This window comes from Condylura cristata, unplaced genomic scaffold (genome assembly GCF_000260355.1).
Source record: "Condylura cristata isolate star-nosed mole 26May11 unplaced genomic scaffold, ConCri1.0 scaffold00006, whole genome shotgun sequence".
NCBI lineage: Eukaryota > Metazoa > Chordata > Mammalia > Eulipotyphla > Talpidae > Condylura > Condylura cristata.
The window spans coordinates 24,133,708-24,153,255 of NW_004567107.1; the positions used below are offsets into that span (position 1 = coordinate 24,133,708).

The following is a 19,548-nucleotide window of genomic DNA, read 5'->3' on the forward strand; positions in this document are numbered from 1 at the left end:
GCCTCTCCTGTCTCACCCACTGCTCCCCTCAGCAGTGTACTTTTGTCCATCTACCTTGTTCTGCCCCCCTCTCTATCTCTGGTGAATCTTCTCACTACCCCCACCCCGGCACCTCTGGCCTGTACCCCAGTTCTTATGTGTATAAATAAATCAATCTTTTAAAAAAAATCAAAATAATTTTGCGTGTGAGGCAAAGGCACTCACACGCAGACAGGGTCCATCCTGCTCACTGAGAAGAGCAGCAACCCCAACCAAATGGCAAGAAGCCAGCACAGACAGCTGCATCTTGGGCAGATGGGCACTTCCCACCACCCCAAACACATCGCAGCCTGTACTGGACAGTAACCCAAACATTCTAGCTTTCTACAGCAACCATGTTTCATAAGAACAATGAACACTTTACAAAACATTATGCACTAACATTTGAGGAAAAAGTAATTTATTTGCTTGTTTCCATGTTTCTACTGTAGTGTTAGGACTTGACATAAGCATTGCTGTTCTACTTCCTATTTACAGTTCATTCATAATATTACTACAAGTTAACAATGTACAATTTTTAAAAGCTTGTGGGGAACTGAGATTTCGTTTTTCTCTCCTCTTTACAGGTTTCTCAGAATCATTCAACTTAAATGAAATTTATATGGACATTTTCTGTACACATCTGAAAAGGCAGAGATTGATAAAGTCAAAAGAATTTTGCACAAGAACAATAAAATACAGAAAACAGAAAGTATAGGTCATGATTTTGGGGGGTACAAATATAAACAATACAGTACCATTTGAGTAATTTAGCAACATAATACTCACACTTTATAGAAATAAAACTGCAAACCTGGAGACTGCTCTGACAAGTATTAAACATTATATACAATGAGGTAAATGTACCTTGGTCTCTTGAGAGGTAATTTAAGTTTAAAGCAATTTTGAAGCATCTCCTTGACATATAAAGAAACATCAAACACCCCATTCTATTGGCACAATGTGAGAAAGGGATATCAAAACATGGTTCATGACATTCTTAACGAAGCCTGTCAAAAATAAAAACAAATTCTCTTAAGTTCTTTTTAAGCTGTAAGAAACAGGTTGAAAATTATTGACTTCATTTTTTAAAGGTTATACCCACAAAACTGCATAATGGGATTGAAAATTTTCAATGTACTGACAATCCTCAGAATGTCCTAGAAGTCCAGCATTCCTAGAAAGAGGTCCCATGGGTGTCCCTGCATTCCAGAGCAGACACAAGAAGCTGTAGTACATGTCCAGAGCTATTGTTTAGGATCTCAAAGAGATCAAAATTGGCATTTACACCAAGCTGTAACAGAGCCATTATTTGGACTCTCCACCACTTGCAGTCGAACACTGCCACAGTCAAGAAACAAAGGGAGTATTTGACTTACAATCACTCTTTCAGTGTAAGAGTGAAAATAAACTCCTGACATGATGTGTCTATTAAGACGCTGGTTTTGTTGTGCACTTGAACTAGTACTTTACCATCTTGGTTTATAAAATATTCTATATATGACAGCTTTCAACTATAGAGAAAAAGGGTAATTCATGCATGAACCACAAAAATGGCTGAGATAACTTAAGTTTTGTACTAAGAACTGAAACTGTGAATTCTCAGTGGCCATGGTACTGTACACTGACTCAAGGCACTTCTTGAGCACTATCATTACAGCAGAATTACAGGCTCAGCTTGTGGGCAGCCCCCAGTCCTACCAGGGATCCAAATGGCCGCTGCTTCTGGCACAACTCCCACTGTCATAGCTGCCCCATGCAGCCGTGCCACTCCGTGGCTGAAGTCAAAGCCATAGGGCATCCACCAGTGCGGAGTGATGGCTCTCCAGACTCGGAGATCCTCCCCGCCATCTCCAATGGCTCAGGAAATGACAGTAGGACCGCAACTTCCATGAAACCTTTCTATCTAGATAACAAAAGCAGCTTTTCAGTCAAAAAGTCGTTGGGTAGAGTGGAGAAGGGTGATGGCAAGGCATGATCTCCGAGAAACCAACAGGAAGGCTGGGTGGGAGAAATGAACTGAAGATGTGAAGAAGGGCTCAAGATGTCTACACTAGAGCACAACCTCCCTATCTCCACTCCACCAAGTCGGGGACAAAATGGATATGCACGAGTAATTTTTCCTGCAGTGTTGAGTCTTGGCAGATGAGCAAATGAAAATGGGCAGTATAAACAAAGCACTATGTTCCTTAAAGACAAAATCTAGTCGAAAGTATCTGCACTTATGGCTGCAGTAGTCAAGATTTCATTTTTTAAGTTACTCTCACTTTTAGGACTAGCCAATTGGGGTTTATCAGACGGTCACTAGCCAACAAAAGGAATTAGCTGCTGTGATAGGTAAGCCCAATTTAGAACTAAATCCCAACTTTTGAAATATTCCCTGACTCATCCAATGTACATTTACAGCATAATTCTTATTCAATCTTTGAGTAAAGAGTATCTTTAGCAAAAGTTGTTTACCTTACATGAACATGAAAAATCATGTATCACAACTTTAAATCAAACAAAAACTTTCAGTATGTTCTTAAAATAATACAAAAATAGCTTTAGTGATAGGTGAGTTGGTCCTCTGAATTTCATAAAGCAGACAGGGCAAGCTTAGAGATGGCCAAAAAATTAAAAATAATGTATCTAATCGCCGAGCTAGAACTTACTATACAGTTATCAAACCAATTCTCAAATTCATTCATTTTTATGAAAATCATGGTTAACTACAGAAAAAAAACTTGAATTTGTAACCAAAGTGTCGACCTTAAAGCACATCTTCCCCACGTTGTTTTAAAAATACATGAAACTGACACTAAGTTCCTATGTAGCATGTAGTCATTCATCCCAAAATTACTTTGGCTTTAAGACCAAACAGTCTTTCAAATTTATTCTATTTTTAAGAGAGAAGACATTATGAGAATGCACTCTGTCAGAATAGATTGGTTGCTCTTGCTTAGTCACCAAAATAATACATTATTGTGACCCTTTCATCAGGAAATCGATAGCACTATAAAGTCAATGTCTCGCCTCATAGCTATGGCAACTTTTTTTTTTGACCCCCTTAGATTAAGATCACAGTGATAAAGAGGCCTTTGAAAATTACAAAAACCCAGCAAAGACTTCTAGCACTAGCAGTAAAAACCAGTTGTTAAAAGCTAGTTTCAACTTAGCATGTGAAGATCGAACAGTTTGCTTTAAATATTTAATTTGACCAGAAACATCTGTAAATGGAGAATCTACAATCAGAATATTCTTTAGCTACCACGCTCCCAAAATTGAAAGGTGTACTGAACTTATTACATAAACATATAAATAAAACAACTGCAATATTTGCACACAGGAGACTGAATTTAAAAAGCTGCCATCCTCAAAGTGTAGTAAGACCTCAAACCCAGACTAACTCTAACCTTTGTTGCAAAGAGGAGACCCACTGAACAATGCACATAACAAATGTGACTCTCCTGCACATCTGCTACCTATTCAAATTATTAACTACCTTTACTTTCCTAGAAAAGGCCGATTAGTTAACCATATTCAAATTTTAAACTTATTTTTTAAAAAAATAACACTGTCTTTGATCAGATAATGAAAAATTGGCTTACAGAATGCCACACAGCTTTTCACAAGCAGCTAGGCAAATTTTCTTTTAGAAAAATTAGTCCATCTCTACACATTTTAAATTATTAAAGTATTGTAAGCATCTAGAGTGCCACTTGATTTTAAGTATACTTCTACGACACAATTAAAATGCCAAAGCTTGATGTGAGAATATTCAAACAAGACTGTGATAACAATTTACCCAATGAATGCCACTTCATTTCTTTAGTGGTTTAAGCACATTTTGGTAGGAAAAAGGCATTTTCAAAATGGATAATCAACTTACATACCACAAAAACCCTTCCAAAAAACAAACCACAGAAAGTCTGGACTACCCAGAAAAATAAACTTTTGAATTAAAACACTACAGGTTTTAACAGAGAGGATTTAAGCAAATTCTACTCATTTCTGTAAGAAAGACACAGAAGTGGCACTTACTGGTATAGTACAATCCCATTTTGAAGGCATGTATGTTCTGAATGTGAAAGAACAATAATAGTATACAAAATGCAATTGCATAAATTATGTTCCTCACTATTACATGAGGTCATCTTTAGACTCAAAGAGTTTTGTAAGTGTTATTTTTAAGATCCTGAAAATCATAGAATAGTACATTCAAAGTCTGAATCAAGGAAATTTGTTAGTGGTTCAGAATCCTCTGAGAATGTACTAACCAAGTAAAATTATTTTCTTTAAAAAAAGAAATGTTTCTTTTAACTCAGCAATCTGGCTCCTTTACCTTTAAAGATGATCTTTAACACAGCAGTTACCTACAGTTAAGACTAGCAATCATCTTTTAAAATAAAACAAGTTCTGTGTTAATAAAAATAAAGGTAGACTACACAACATTTTGTAACTGTCCTGGGAAAGAAGCATTCATAGTGCAGAGAAAGGACCCACAAGGCTGTTTCCTGGGTCCAAAAAATCCTGGGAAGTTCTTAATTGACCTTATTACACTGTTGCAAAAGGAAGCAATATCCTTCTATTCCCTCTAGTGAGGTAGAACAAATGACCTCCCAAATTAAAACCCAGGAGCAGATCTGAAGAAAAGAGTCCAGGCAAAGCCATAGAACTACATTTTGATGCCTTCCTGTTGACTGAGTTGAGACAATGTTTTCTTAATCCGCAAAGCTGTGAGTCTAGCAGCTCCATTGGCATACCAACATTCTCTCATAATTTTAGCCATTACTCTTAAGGCCTATAGGAAAGAAAAAGAAAAATCATTAACACAGGCATCATGTCCATTGATCCCTACAAATTTCTTTAGTAAATTATGTCTGTACAAGTTCTTTTGCTGTAACACTACTTATAATAGCAACAAGTAGAAATGACTCAACTTCCCGTCAGGAGCAGCAGGAACACGTGGACAAGGGGTAACTGGCATTGCTGGCCTGACAGCAGAGTCCTGACCCAGAACTGTTCAAGACAAAGACTCACTGAAATTTCCCCCAAAACAAAGGCATTAACTGCATAAAGTACCTTTGGGGAGATGTTCAGGCTAAACATAGGAGGATCTGTTGAAAAAGCGAGAATCTAAAATACCTGCTTCTCCGAACTCAGAAAGCTGGGTGACTGTTCTACTCAAACTTTACAGAAATTAAAGATTTCTCTCTTAGAGGGCAAAATATTCCTGACTTGGGGAACATGAAGGGAAACTTCATACTGACAACACACTGAATGCTAAGCCAGCTTCCCCCCAAATCCTGGGTAGCAACTTATACATATTCCTTCAAGCAAGAGATTGGTAGTCTTTTCTGGGAAAATTGAGGACTGACATCATGGTTCCCAGGAAGCAACCCATTAGGACACCCCAAAGATCATAGTCACTGAGTTCCATTCACGTGTACAAAGCTCCCTGTCAGCTTTCAGTGCCCTCTTTACACATGGTGAGAATATAAATTTGAGGAAAGCAGTATGAAATTCAGTAGCTGATACAAACAAACAAAAAAAAAGGAACTTGGAGAAAACAGAAGATGTATATAGAGAAAAAATCTCAACCCTCTATCATCAATAGTTTTTGTTGCCTTTAGACAAACTTTACTAAAGAATTGAAAGATGAACCTGTTTTTTAAAAATTATACTGAACATCAATAAACCTCTGAGAAAATGGAGAGACAAAGAAAAGGACAGACAAGGTAAAATTAGAAAGTGTGTCCGAGAGGCCTAATAATTATAACTAGAACCAGGAGAGAAGAACTAAGTTATTTGTTACCAGATATAGGGGACAAAATGCCATCCACTCATTCATTTACATAAACCTATTTTTATATACATAAAACGTGTGTGTTTGTATGTGTGTGTGAGAGAGAGAATGTATGTGTGTACTCATCCCTCTGTGCTGGGCTGCTGACGGAAGGGGGACATTCACTTAAAAGTGGGAACCGGGATTCAGCGACAACTAAGCATGGTTTTGGCACAGATGGTCACTGCAAAGGCCCGGCGGCCTTTTCTGTGTGCTTAAAATTGAATATGAAAATCAAATTATTTTGTTTTTATTTGCTAGTTCAATTGCCAAGAAAAAGGAAATTCTTGTATCTGTTTTCCTTAACTTCACTTATTAGGCAGAAGTAGCTTAGACAACTATATGGTCTCCAAAAGAAGTACTCACTTCACAACTCTGCCATCTGTTTGGAATATTAGGCCTTAACTTCTGTTCACAAACAACTTTTCTCATTTCTTCAACGGATGGGTCAGAAGGTACAAGATCATAATAAGGCAGCTGGTAATCTTCATGAATTCCTATATTGACAAAAAAAACTATTTTGAAGAATTTTCACAGGTAATGTCAGACTGTTCCTTGGCCAGACAAAGAACAAACACCTGAGAGTCCTATTAGCTTCCCATGACTGAGTAATGAACTAGGAAAGTGAACAGGGCTTCCAGTTCACTCCATCTCACCCACATCTACATCAACCCACCCCAAGTCAGCCTTGGGCCCATTCCTTGAAACTAAGTATTGCCATGGGATCCATGAACGCTATCTTAAGGCCGGTCACTAGCTATAACTAGATGGACATTCCCCCTAGGATTCTAATGTGCAAGACAAGAGCACTTGTTCTTTGGAGACATGGCTTCTCATTAGGTCTAGCGCACTCACTCTACCGCGGAGCTTGAACCCCCAAGGCAAGCCAGAGGTGCAAGTCCTGTGCAGTGTGTGCAGCTGCCGATGCCCTCCTGTACTTGCCCCATGCAAAGAACAACTATGCTCTAGATGCCTCAAACACCTGAGGCTCTTGTCTCAGCCAAACCTGATCCCTCAAAGAGGTCACTGCTTGAAAAATATTAAAAGTGCTCAATCTAAAGTTAAAAAATGTAGGGTAATGTAATGGCAATGTAACTGTATCATGTACGTGTAATTTTCAGCTATCAAGCTGAAGAAAATTTCAGGAAAAAAATGGTTTGATTTAAGTGCATGCTATATACATGGTTTCCTAGGTAGCCTGTCAAATAGTCATCATTCTATGCAACTGCACGGCAACACAGCAAGGGTTGTGTTTCTGATGCTTTCCAAGATTCATGTGGAAATAGTAAAAGAACACACCAGCATAAAGCTGTGCTTTAGGTGAAAACTGCACTGGAGAAAGCATGTACTTTCTTACTATAGGTCTTTCTCCTTTATTTTCTTGGCACTATCAGTGACCACCTAGAGAATATAATTTCAGATAGTTATGTGTGTAAGTTCATTCAATAACAATGTTTGAACAACTTTTGACTGTGACAAGCTGTTGGGGGAGGGGAGAGAAATTTACCACCAATGGAACATCGTCGAGCTATTTCCCAGAACACTAAGCCCATTGCGTAGATGTCGGCACGTTTGAAGGACTCAAAGTGTTTCATATTTATGGAATCATCTAGAACTTCAGGGGCCATGTACCTAAAAAAGAAGTCAGCATTTTATTTTATGGACTGGTAGCCAGATTACTTTTGAATTGTTTTATAAACTTCCTTTTATTCCTGAGAATTAGAAAAAAGTAAGTCAACATTAGCTTTAAGTATTTCCCCTTCTTTCAGCAAGGTTCTGGGGCCCTCCATAGTGGCACAACAAATTAAAAAGCAGCACTGCAAGCTAGCTTCAGCCGCTTTAGTTTGAGTTTGATCCTCACCCCAGAAGTGACCCACATGGTGCGGCAAACCTCTCCTGACCCGCCTGCTGCGCCCCTCAGCAGTGTACTTTGTCGATCTGCCTGTTCTGCTCCCCACTCTGTCTTTTTTTTTATTTTTTATTTTAAAGATTTATTTATTTATGCATACAGAACTGGGGTACAGGCCAGAGGTGCAGGGGTGGCGAGAGGCTTCACCAGAGACAGAGTGGGGAGCAGAACAGGCAGATCAACGAAGTACACTGCTGAGGGGAGCAGCGGGCGGGTCAGGAGAGGTCTGCCACGCCATGTGGTCTCCTCCGGGGCAGGCGAAAATCGAACTCATGCGGAAGTGGCTTTAGCTTCTCAGTGTTGTGCTTTAACCCGCTGCGCCACCAGGGAGAGCCCTCCCCACTCTGTCTTTGGTGAATCCTCTCATCGCCCCTGCACCTTTGGCCTGTACCCCAGTTCTGTATGCATAAATAAATAATCTTCAAAAAAAAGCAATCAAATTTTAAAAAACTGGGGGAAAAAATCCTATTAACAACAAAATGGTGGCTTCCAAAGGGAAAGGAGATGGGAGGGAATAGTTCAGGGCTGGGCAGTGATTGGACATTTGGTGGCGGGCTTAGTGTGAAATATATTATTGCTGAGGTTAGAAACTGTATGCCTGAAGCACAGTCAATGTTGTAAACTAATATTACCACAATGAGTAGGGGGGAGAAGGGATTCACACTTCTTACAGAAACTTTTCCAAAGTACATAAAGTACAAAGTGAAAAACCACTACATTACTACCACACAGTGTTACCGTTTTTTGATAAAATGAAATCCTTTCAGTTTTCTATACATGTATGGATATGTACATAAAATACTGGTTTGTAAATTAATGATGCCAATTAAACTCTATGAAAAGCTAAAGCAGCAAGTTCACACTATCTGCCTTATATGACTTTAGTGTTTTAGGAAAGGCATGTGTAACCAACTTGACTATTACAAATGTCCTAAGATACACTAAGTTTGTCATTTACTTCACAGAGAACATAAATTCTAATCTACAAAGGAAGGGCAGGGACATATTCTATTTAACAAAATAGCAGATAAAAATCAACAATTAATTCCATATTGTCAGGTTCTGAAGTTCCAAAACGCCTACTCAAGTCACAGATCAGGACCCATGAAGATGTGCAGCAACCAGCCTCCTGAACCCTGAGTTAAGATATCGGAGAGTCCCTCCAGAAATCATAACTAGAACTTATACAGAATAAAGCTTGGCTTCCTCCAAGGCCAACACAGCAGTGTAAGGGGCAAGGCCTTCGGGTGATAAAGACCCAGGTTGACATCTCTTCTCTTCAGTTTACCATCCATATATGTTGTTCACATACTTAACCTCTGTGAAGTAAAGGTAGTGACACCTACCTAGTTAGATTGTCTTTAGAACTCATAAATTCAACAAAAATTAACTGGGGCCTACTATGTTTCAGGCACTGCAAAGGATGCTGGAATCTAAGGCTGCCCTCAAGCAGCTTGCGATCCAATGGAGTTTACAAACAGGAAAGTGATCATCTGCAGCAGAAATTAGCAAGTGCTTCAGTGGCACAATTTTAGCAAGCTACAAAAGCCCTTGGTGCGCATACCTAACAAACCAGAAAAGACTCACTACTAGCAAAGACAGAGTATAAGTGAAAGATATTTGTTCTAAGAATAAAGAGAGGTAAACTTTCAAGAACTGAAAGTACAGTTGGGCTAGCTGTGACACAGCACTTGAGAGCATTACATGAGATTATATAAATAAAATATGTAAATGACTGGTACACAGTAGATAGAACTCATTAAACATTAGCCACAAACTTAACATAACAACAGTATTTCCCAGAAGGACCACCTTTCACCAGCAGGCATCTCCTTAAGCCAGTTAGCCTTGAGGTGAGCAGGCAAGACCACGAGATGTTTGACCTGTGGGCAATCTATAACAACAAAGTACATGTTTGTGTTTCAGAAAATATATGTGTATTCATGTAAAAGTGTACCTTTTTGTTCCCACTCTGTGGTTTGGAGCAATATCAATTGTATCTGTGGCTGAATCATGTCTTACTGCCAGTCCCAAGTCTGCAATACAGCAAGTTCCATTCTTCTTTACCAAGATATTCTTTGATTTCAAATCTCTATGAGCAATGGCTGGCTTTCCTAAAGAAGGAAACATTAAACATGACTACTTCACAAACAAACAAACAAACAAACAAACAAAAAACCAGTCACAATTCTCAAGCATTTCCCCCTAGCCCTGTATCAAAGCACTTCAGTCCAAATCACCTGCAATACCGGGGCTACTCCGAAATAAACTAAGTGAACCTTTTAATAAAAGTTGCTGAAATACATTTCTTCAGAGAAAATATGATGTTCAAAAATATGATACTCAAAAATTTACTCTAGTAATGCAAAGGAGTCCCTAGAGGCTGAAAATGTGTATTGATACCATCCGTACAAATTATTTTAAGAAACACATTCAGACTCACTTTCCACTCCTAGAAACAAGCATCTAGATCATTTCCTTTGGCTATTAATGGGAATGTATGCATTATTAAATATACAACCTTTACTACTAACCACTAGGAAAATGTGCCATTAATAATAATAATTACAGGGCCCTGCCTGGTGGCGCAACAGGTTAAAGTGCAGCACTATGAAGCTACTATTACCACTGCAGCACGAGTTCGATTCCCGGCAAGGGAGATGAACCACATTGTGTGGAAGACCGCTCCTAACCCATCCGCTGCTCAGCAGTGTATTTCAGAACATCTGCCTGTTCTGCTCCCCACTCTGTCTCTGGTGAATCCTCTTACCCCTGCACTTCTGGCCTGTACCCCAGTTCTGTATGCATAAATAAATAAATCTTTTTTAAATAAAGGAATAATAATTACAAAGCAGAAAACTTATATGTTGCTGGTAGCCATGTAAAATGGTACAAATGTTTTGGGAAAAAAACAGTCTGGCATTTTCTCAAACTGGAATGGAAGATCCATAGAAAGTAAATTAGAGATTGCCTAGAGCTAAGGATTGGGGTGGGGGAGGGGGCGAGAGGGGGTGAGTAGGGAGTGAGTGAGTGACTAAGTGACTACTAATGGGTACAAAGTTTCTTTCTGGAGTGATGAAAATATTCTAAAATTGATTGTGGTCAGCTGAAAAATTCTGACTATTCTAAAGACCAGTGAACTGTACACTTTTTTTTTTGTTTTGTTTTAATTTTTTTTTTTTATTAAAAAGTTTATTTTTACATCATTTTTCACATTTTTTTTTTCATCTCAATTGTAATCCCCACGGGTTTCCCATCAGAACTGTACACTTTTAAAGGAAAAATTGGGTGATAGTGAATTACAGCTCAATAATTACAAAGATGGGTCTGGTTGAGATAGCGTGTATTTTGTGAAGTGGGGAGTAAGAGAGCCATTAGGTCACAGTGAAAAATCATTACAACAGAAAGAAATACAGCAAGGCTTCAATTAATGTTTTGGTTCAATATCATTTCGTTACAAGATGATGAGAAGAAAACAATCCTGGCTGATGTTCAACCAAAGAATATTTTATTTAAGAACCAGCTTTCATTCCAATGATTTTGCTAAAAGTTGCAATTTCTAAGAAACTGCTGATGATATTTAAAATAGGACTGCATGGCACAACAATCACAAAATAAAAATTTCATAGCTAAAATTTTGTATTTAATTTTCATCCTTACCTCAGGGTCAAATATCAGCCCCTGATACCAACTAACAATTACATAAGTATGATTATTGTTAGATACCAACTAACAATTACATAAGTATGTTCACATTTACAAAGTATCTCACATTTCATTTGACACTATACATGAAAATGAGACCTGAATTCTAAAATCAAGAGCCTCAAAAATCACAAAGAAGACTGAATACTCACAAAAATATCAGTGTTATGTCTAAAGAATCGCTAAAACAAATTCCCAGAGTCCTAACTCGAGTTCAAATTTTCAACAGAAAGATAAAATAGCCACATCTAAAAACTCACTTTAAATATCTACAACTAGTTGCCTTCAGGCAAAAATTTTCATAACAGAAATTAAACAACAAGACCGCAAGCTACCTTGGGTACCAACAATCTCCATGTGAAGATGGGCCAGTCCACTTGCTGTGGACAGAGCGAGTTTTATCATTCCTTCCACAGTAACTGTGTATCTGTTCAAATAATCAAAAAGAGATCCATGCTCATGATAATCTGACACCAACCAAAGCTGAGTCCATGTACCATTGTCTGCAAAATAAAATAAGAATGTTGTTTATTCAAAAGATCACTTTTTACTCTCAACCCTGAATTACAACTTCAATATGGTACCTTAAGTTTGTATTTTTTCCCTTCACATTTTCTGTTCCAGTTTTTGCACAAATTCTTTTGATCCTCAAAGTAAGCCCCTGATTCTTAAGGCAAGAATAACTAAGCCCACTTAAGAGTTCAAACATGGTAATCTTTTATCTCTACATAGTAATATGGAACTGGGGCTACTTAGTACCCAGAAAAGTACCAGGCATCCAGTGACTCCCTCAGTAGTGTGGGACAAAACTGAAAGTGAGCTTAAATGAAAAAAAGTGAACTTTCATGACAGATTATATATAAAATCGATAAAGCAGCCAATAAAAAATTGTGATTCCAAGGTTTCCAGCTTAGCGAAACACAAAAATAGTGGTATCATCGACACATAGGAAAGCTGAGACAGGAAGTAAAATGTCAGGAGGAGAAATAGCTGGGACTGAACCCAGTTTTACACAAGGTGATGCTGAAACTCAACAACTAGGACTGTGCATTCCAAAAGTTCATTTGTAAGCTGATACATAAAACTGTAATGTGCTTTCCCCTGGGAAGCATGGTAACAGTTCTGGCAAGGTTTCTGGGCAAGGCTGGCACACAAACATCTATTTTATGCAGAGGTAGCTGGAAAACCATATGCTCCATGAAATCAAAGCTACGTAACAATCCTAGCAGGCAGCTAGGATTACTATTCAGTAAAAGATGCACACTTACAGTCATTCGGACCTGGACTGAAATCTAGGGTATGGCTGTTATCAAACTACATGACTTCAGAGAAGTTTCTTAGCCAATGAGTCCACTTATTTTCTGCATCAGAATTTCACTTAGCAATACTGCGCGATTTTTAAAAAATAGGTTAACAGATTTTTTAAAGCATTTATATAACACAAAGCACATAAGAACAAAATATGCTATATTCGTCATTATTAATTGTAAAATGAAATAAAAAAAAACTTCCATATTTTGAAGGGTGTCTCTAATGGAAAGAAGAGATTAAGGAAGATGATTTTAGAAAATACTGGAGGGGTTCTTGGGTACTTTCAAAAAGATGTAGAAATTCACAATACTAGTGCTTAATAAATGGGTTAATCATAAACTCAAAATTATCTCAAAATTATTAATGGTTCATATCTGTATTTTTTCTTTTCCTTGATGAAAGTGTATCACTAGTTTTCTTTACAGTTTTAAATGATAATGAATTCTAAAAGGCTTACAAATTAAGAAATGCATAGGAATACAAGTGGACAAAAAGGAGATTTTTCTGAGGTAACTGACAAGAGAGACAAAGTAAGAAGAATATAAGAGACTTTGCACAAAGAAAGACTGTCTGCGGTGCAAGTAAGTCAGGAGGATAAAGGAAAAATGGATTGTAGTAAAGGGGCTAGCTCAGGGGGTAAAGTCCATTAACTCCTAGCCACAAAGAGGAGGAGGAAGGGAGCAATACTATCAGCCAGTCCTCTTTGTGACCACCAGGGGACAGCACCAGTGTGGCTGCTGCTTGAGCAAACCAGAAGACAGAAGTTCAGACCACCAGCAAGCAGCAAAAGAATTTTGTGCCAGCATGTAGCAACTCAAAATATGACTAAAACATGGTAGGGTTAGGTGAAATTCAGGCCCCCAAATAAAGATTTAAAAGGTACCATCATAACAGAGTTTGAAATCATGAATGTGGGTAAAGTCTTTTAGAAAACAAGGGAAATTTTTGAAAACAAAGGTCATTACTAAGAAGTAATAAGTCTAGAGTCACAGCTTGCTTCAAGAGTTGAGGGAGAAGCTTAATGGTATCTAAGGCAGAAGAAAATGAAAATGAAGGATTTGTTCAGAGTTGGTTACCATTTTTTTTTTTTTGCTTTGTTTTTAAAACAATTAACAATGAATTGGTAGTAGCCATTGGCAATCTCTACCACCATCCATCACAACCTCTACTGCATGCACACCACAGGAGATAATCAAAACAGTGGATGCCTCCTGCTATGGGACAATCTATACAATGTACAGGAAACACAAGATACTGTTGGGAAATCAAAGAAACAGAGTCAATCTCTAAATCTATCAGTTTTCAAATAATAAAAGGTACAGAACTACTATGGGGATTCAATTAGTAAAAGCTAGAATTTGATGAGCTCTACAGAATAAGAAATCCAATTTTTTTTCCAGCAAATAAACTACAAAGGAAGAAAAAAAAAAGACGGAGAACTTAGAGATTTTAATGAAATTAAATTACCAATTGTTTTAATCTTAAAAAAAGAAGACATGCAGAAACCTGAAACTAAAGATTTGATAACATTTTTAAAAATAGACATTGGTAGGATGATTATGTTTTATAAGAAGGTTATTCATAATGAAGGTAAAATTCAAAATGTTTATTGATGAAAAGATTTGTTACCCTTTCAAACAGTTTGGATGGGATAGAATGGATGGAATCAGAAAACAAATATGACTGGCAGTGAGCTGACATTTGTTGAAGCTGGGTGGCAGGGGTTGTAATATAGCTTCTACTTGTACAGCAGCTATAAAAGTAGGAACTGCAGACACAGAGGTAGTGACTGAAACCAAGGATCGATCAAGTCATTCCAGCCATGGCTGCAGTCACCACTCAACCTGACTTCTCTTTGACTTGCTTCCTTTAGCATGTGATCTGACCATGGTGCTCAGGTACTTCCCTTATAGGCAACAAGGTGTCCACTTGGTAAGCTGAATTTATATAAAAGGTTAATCTATTTAGACCAAGATACTTAAAGAATACACTGAGATTCTACTATACCTATGAAAAAGGTTATTATGATATATCAGGTTATCCTAATGGTCAGACGACTTAAAAAGGAAATACTATCTGGGCCCTACCTTAAAATATGAACAATCTAAGTTTATAAATTTTTTCTATAGTATAAACATACTCAATAACTATCCAGAACCAAAATAACAAAAGCATATGGCTTTTTTAAAAAAAAGCTCTAATTTTAAGACACAATCAGAGATTTAGGAACATGTGATCAAGAGACAAGAAAATGCTTAAGAAAGTTTGTTTCTAAAGACTTCATAATTCTAACTGACTTAATGGGCTTTAATCTATAAAGCAAACATATATTTCTGAACAAATTTGACAATGCTGAAATTATACCGAAAGAAACAACAGACAAAACTGACCTTTATTGTCTGCAGCTATAAATCCCAAGATGTTTTCATGGCGTAACATTACAGTTTGGTAAATCTCTGCCTCCCGGAACCATGAACGTTCTTCTCTAGAGGAAAATATTTTAACAGCAACTTCTTCTCCTCTCCACTTTCCTCTCCAAACCTCTCCAAATCGACCTTTGCCAATGCTTTCTTGTAACACGATAGTTCTTGCAATTGTTCTCTGAACAAGCAATGGTAAGCCTAAAGGTAAAAATAAAGAGTATTCAACAGAACAATCAACAACAGTATGTATTTCTAATGTCATGACAAGTGTTAAAGAGTAACCAAGGAGTACATAGCTCCTTTAAGTTCTACCTTTAAAAGAATTTACAATCTCAGGAGATACAGGCTACATTTGCAAAAGCAGTAAGGAATTTCAAAAAAATAAAAAATACGGCCCTCCCTGGTGGCGCAGCAGGTTAAAGCACAGCACTAAGAAGCTAAAGCCACTTCCGTATGAGTTCAATTCCTGCCTGCCCCAGAGGTGATCACATGGCGGCGTGGCAGACCTCTCTCTCCTGACCCGCCCGCTGCTCCCCTCAGCAGTGTACTTCGTCGATCTCCCTGTTCTGCTCCCTACTCTGTCTCTGGTGAAGTCTTTCGCCATCCCTGAGTCTCTGGCCTGTACCCCAGTTCTGTATGCACAAATAAATAAATCTTAAAAATAAATAAATAATACAAATAAAAGAATCCAAAACTCCTGTCTAGAAGGTTAAAGTAAGTTTTATAGAGTAAGCTGAATTGACACTATACAGAAGAGACAGACAAGAAGAGAGACAGGTGAGGTATATTTTAGTACAAAAATATAAGCTATGATGGACAGAAATGAACCTTAGGGATCCAGCTCAGACATACAGAGCATACACAGGAAAGCAATGAAAGAGAAGCTAAGCTGTCACCAGAATGTGCAGATGACCAGACTCACAAAGACCAATGAAATTAAAGAATTCTGGAAAAGGGTGATGAATGTGGAGTAATAGTGTGAAAATCTTAATTTTAGAAAGAGGAATGTCATAGTGGTTTCACTAACGGGAAAAGAAAGGTATATGAATACAAGAAACACTGAAGTTAACTCTCAACTTTTAATATAACAGTAATTCTAAATTTACTGTATCAGTAAAAATTATCACAAAATCTGTTTCAAGAGAAGCAATTTACTTATAAGAAATGGCTGCTTAAGCAACATTAATATCTTTTTTTTTAAAGATTTATTTATTTGTGTATACAGAACTGGGGTACAGGCCAGAGGCTCAGGGGCGTGAGAGGTTTCACCAGAGACAGAGTGGGGAGAAGAACAGGCAGATCTACGAAGTACACTGCTGAGGGGAGCAGTGGGCGGGTCAGGAGAGGTCTGCCACACCATGTGGTCACCTCCAGGGCAGGCGGGAATCGAACTCATGCGGAAGTGGCTTTAGTTTCTCAGTGCTGCGCTTTAACCCGCCCACTGCGCCACCAGGGAGGGCCGCAACATTAATATCTTAAAGACTGAGGTCTAGACACTTACCTTGGCTTACTTTGGTAATGAGAAGTTGGCATTTACCCCATCAAATAAACTTTTACTCTAAATGTATATTTTCAAATATTGCTACACTGACCCTTTTACAGAAAAGAATTTATTAACAGTATACATTTAAATAATACCATATTAGAACTATCCCAATTCACGTAATATATACCATTCCCCATGAACTAAAGGAGAACCATCTTAAATTAAAATGTCAATGTACATGTTCTAGCTAGCATTTTACTTATATGATCTACTACACACAAATCTGTGCAATTTATAACCTATATTCAAACATACTTGCTAGATCATATTAACCCAATGATTGTAAATGGAATTATCTGTTCTCTTTTGTTTCCTAATACGAAATTTTTATAAATCCAAATGTTAAGTCTTCACTTTAAAGCAAGAAGTTTCTCTCTTTTCATCTTTTATGTTTCTTAAATGGTTCTGTTCTTCCCCTTGCTCTATTATCCTTACCTCCTTCAAAGAAACCAACAATCTAATTTAAATTGTTTAATGTTTATAAGGAGGCTGCTAGTCAAAAATAGACCTGTGAAAAATCCTTTTTAAATCAAGGACTTTTGTATTATAAATAACCAATTCTTAAGTATGTTGTTGCTTAGTGAGAAATTAATTTACCAATTTTTTTCAAGTCTTTGAGTAGGGTAATACCACATGCTTAAAATACACTTAATCTTAAGTTAGAGAGGCAATTAACAAAGTGGAAATGGGAACTTCAAATCTGATAATGCCTGACACATTGAAGGACTCAATGTAAGCATGTGTGGTCAAAAGAGGCTAACAGGACAAGAGAAGCTTTTATCTTCTTCATCACTAACTAAAATTAAAAGCCAATGTAGATGCATATTCTCTTTATTTTATTCAAATAACCCACATGAATACCAAGAATTTAAAAAAAGTAATGTTTCTTCTAAAGACAAAAACAAACAAGCCCATTTTAGAGGTCCACATTTTTGTTTCACTCATCTGTACTTTCCTTGAGCCATCAAAAGAAAACAGGATCCAACCCGACTCACATACAGTCTACAAGGGAATTAAGATCTGAAAACATTCATACATTACAGAAGATCATAAAGATGAACATCATAAACATGAACATGACTTTCAAAAACTGACACACATGTGCATGCTCACACACACTTTATAATTTAATGACTGCTTAAACATGAGTATGACTACACTATGTATGATTCAAATTAATACAATAGGGATTAGGTGAGCTTTAAAGGTTAGAGCTGCCAAAACAAAATTCTCTAATGTCTGTCCTGTACTTCCCAAGCTAAAAGTCATCTTTAAGAGAGCTAAGGAAGGCACTCCCTCCATTACTGCCATGATATGGAGTAGTAAACATGTGATTCATAACATGAAGTGTTCAGTTTTACCTTTTCCTCAATAAGTGAAAAGAATTACAAAGTGAATTATGTATAGACAACTTACTTAGAGGAGTGAATCACACGTCTAAGATGGCCTTAGGGTTTATAAGAAGAGAGATGTCATTTTCTGCTGTAGCTGCCCAGATAAAGCCTCTCAGCACATAATAAACAATGACAGGGAAAGGAACCCTTCAACTAAGTTTTATACAATGCAGCAATCTGATACTGTCAGATTTTTCTTCAAAATTATGTCTTCAATAAAAGTAACACCTATCATTTGGACATAGGTTTACAATTTAGCAAGTGCTTCCATACAAACATTCTGTCTCATTTGAATCTCACAACAATCCACTAACAGGCACAGGGCAGGATTCACTACTTTGACTTTAAAGACTAAATAACTCAGGGTGGGATCAGCTTAAACATTTTTTGCCAGGTTAAAAAAAGCATAAAAGAGGCCCTCCCTGGTGGCGCAGCAGGTTAAAGCATAGCACTGAGAATCTAAAGCCGCTTCCTTCCGCATGAGTTCGATCCCCGCCTGCCCCGGAGGTGACCACATGGCGCGGCAGACCTCTCCTGACCCGCCCGCTGTTCCCCTCAGCAGTGTACTTCGTCGATCTCCCTGTTCTGCTCCCTACTCTGTCTCTGGTGAAGTCTTTCGCCATCCCTGAGTCTCTGGCCTGTACCCCAGTTCTGTATGCACAAATAAATAAATCTTAAAAATAAATAAATAATACAAATAAAAGAATCCAAAACTCCTGTCTAGAAGGTTAAAGTAAGTTTTATAGAGTAAGCTGAATTGACACTATACAGAAGAGACAGACAAGAAGAGAGACAGGTGAGGTATATTTTAGTACAAAAATATAAGCTATGATGGACAGAAATGAACCTTAGGGATCCAGCTCAGACATACAGAGCATACACAGGAAAGCAATGAAAGAGAAGCTAAGCTGTCACCAGAATGTGCAGATGACCAGACTCACAAAGACCAATGAAATTAAAGAATTCTGGAAAAGGGTGATGAATGTGGAGTAATAGTGTGAAAATCTTAATTTTAGAAAGAGGAATGTCATAGTGGTTTCACTAACGGGAAAAGAAAGGTATATGAATACAAGAAACACTGAAGTTAACTCTCAACTTTTAATATAACAGTAATTCTAAATTTACTGTATCAGTAAAAATTATCACAAAATCTGTTTCAAGAGAAGCAATTTACTTATAAGAAATGGCTGCTTAAGCAACATTAATATCTTTTTTTTTAAAGATTTATTTATTTGTGTATACAGAACTGGGGTACAGGCCAGAGGCTCAGGGGCGTGAGAGGTTTCACCAGAGACAGAGTGGGGAGAAGAACAGGCAGATCTACGAAGTACACTGCTGAGGGGAGCAGTGGGCGGGTCAGGAGAGGTCTGCCACACCATGTGGTCACCTCCAGGGCAGGCGGGAATCGAACTCAT

General features: G+C 37.7%; 1 protein-coding gene across 1 annotated transcript in view; it reads right to left on the reverse strand.

Annotated features, from left to right (window-relative positions):
- Window positions 1–428: 428 nt before the first annotated feature.
- Window positions 429–19,548, reverse strand: part of TGFBR1 (transforming growth factor, beta receptor 1) — a 26,422-nt gene continuing 7,302 nt past the window's right edge. Inside the window, exons 3-8 of the mRNA XM_004677482.2 lie at window positions 15,161–15,391; window positions 11,795–11,962; window positions 9,712–9,868; window positions 7,353–7,477; window positions 6,212–6,342; window positions 429–4,801 (exon numbers count right to left, since the gene is read on the reverse strand). Of these exons, the coding sequence (XP_004677539.1) occupies window positions 4,676–4,801; window positions 6,212–6,342; window positions 7,353–7,477; window positions 9,712–9,868; window positions 11,795–11,962; window positions 15,161–15,391 (938 nt within the window). The 3' untranslated portion in view covers window positions 429–4,675. The remainder of the gene's footprint in view (window positions 4,802–6,211; window positions 6,343–7,352; window positions 7,478–9,711; window positions 9,869–11,794; window positions 11,963–15,160; window positions 15,392–19,548) is intronic.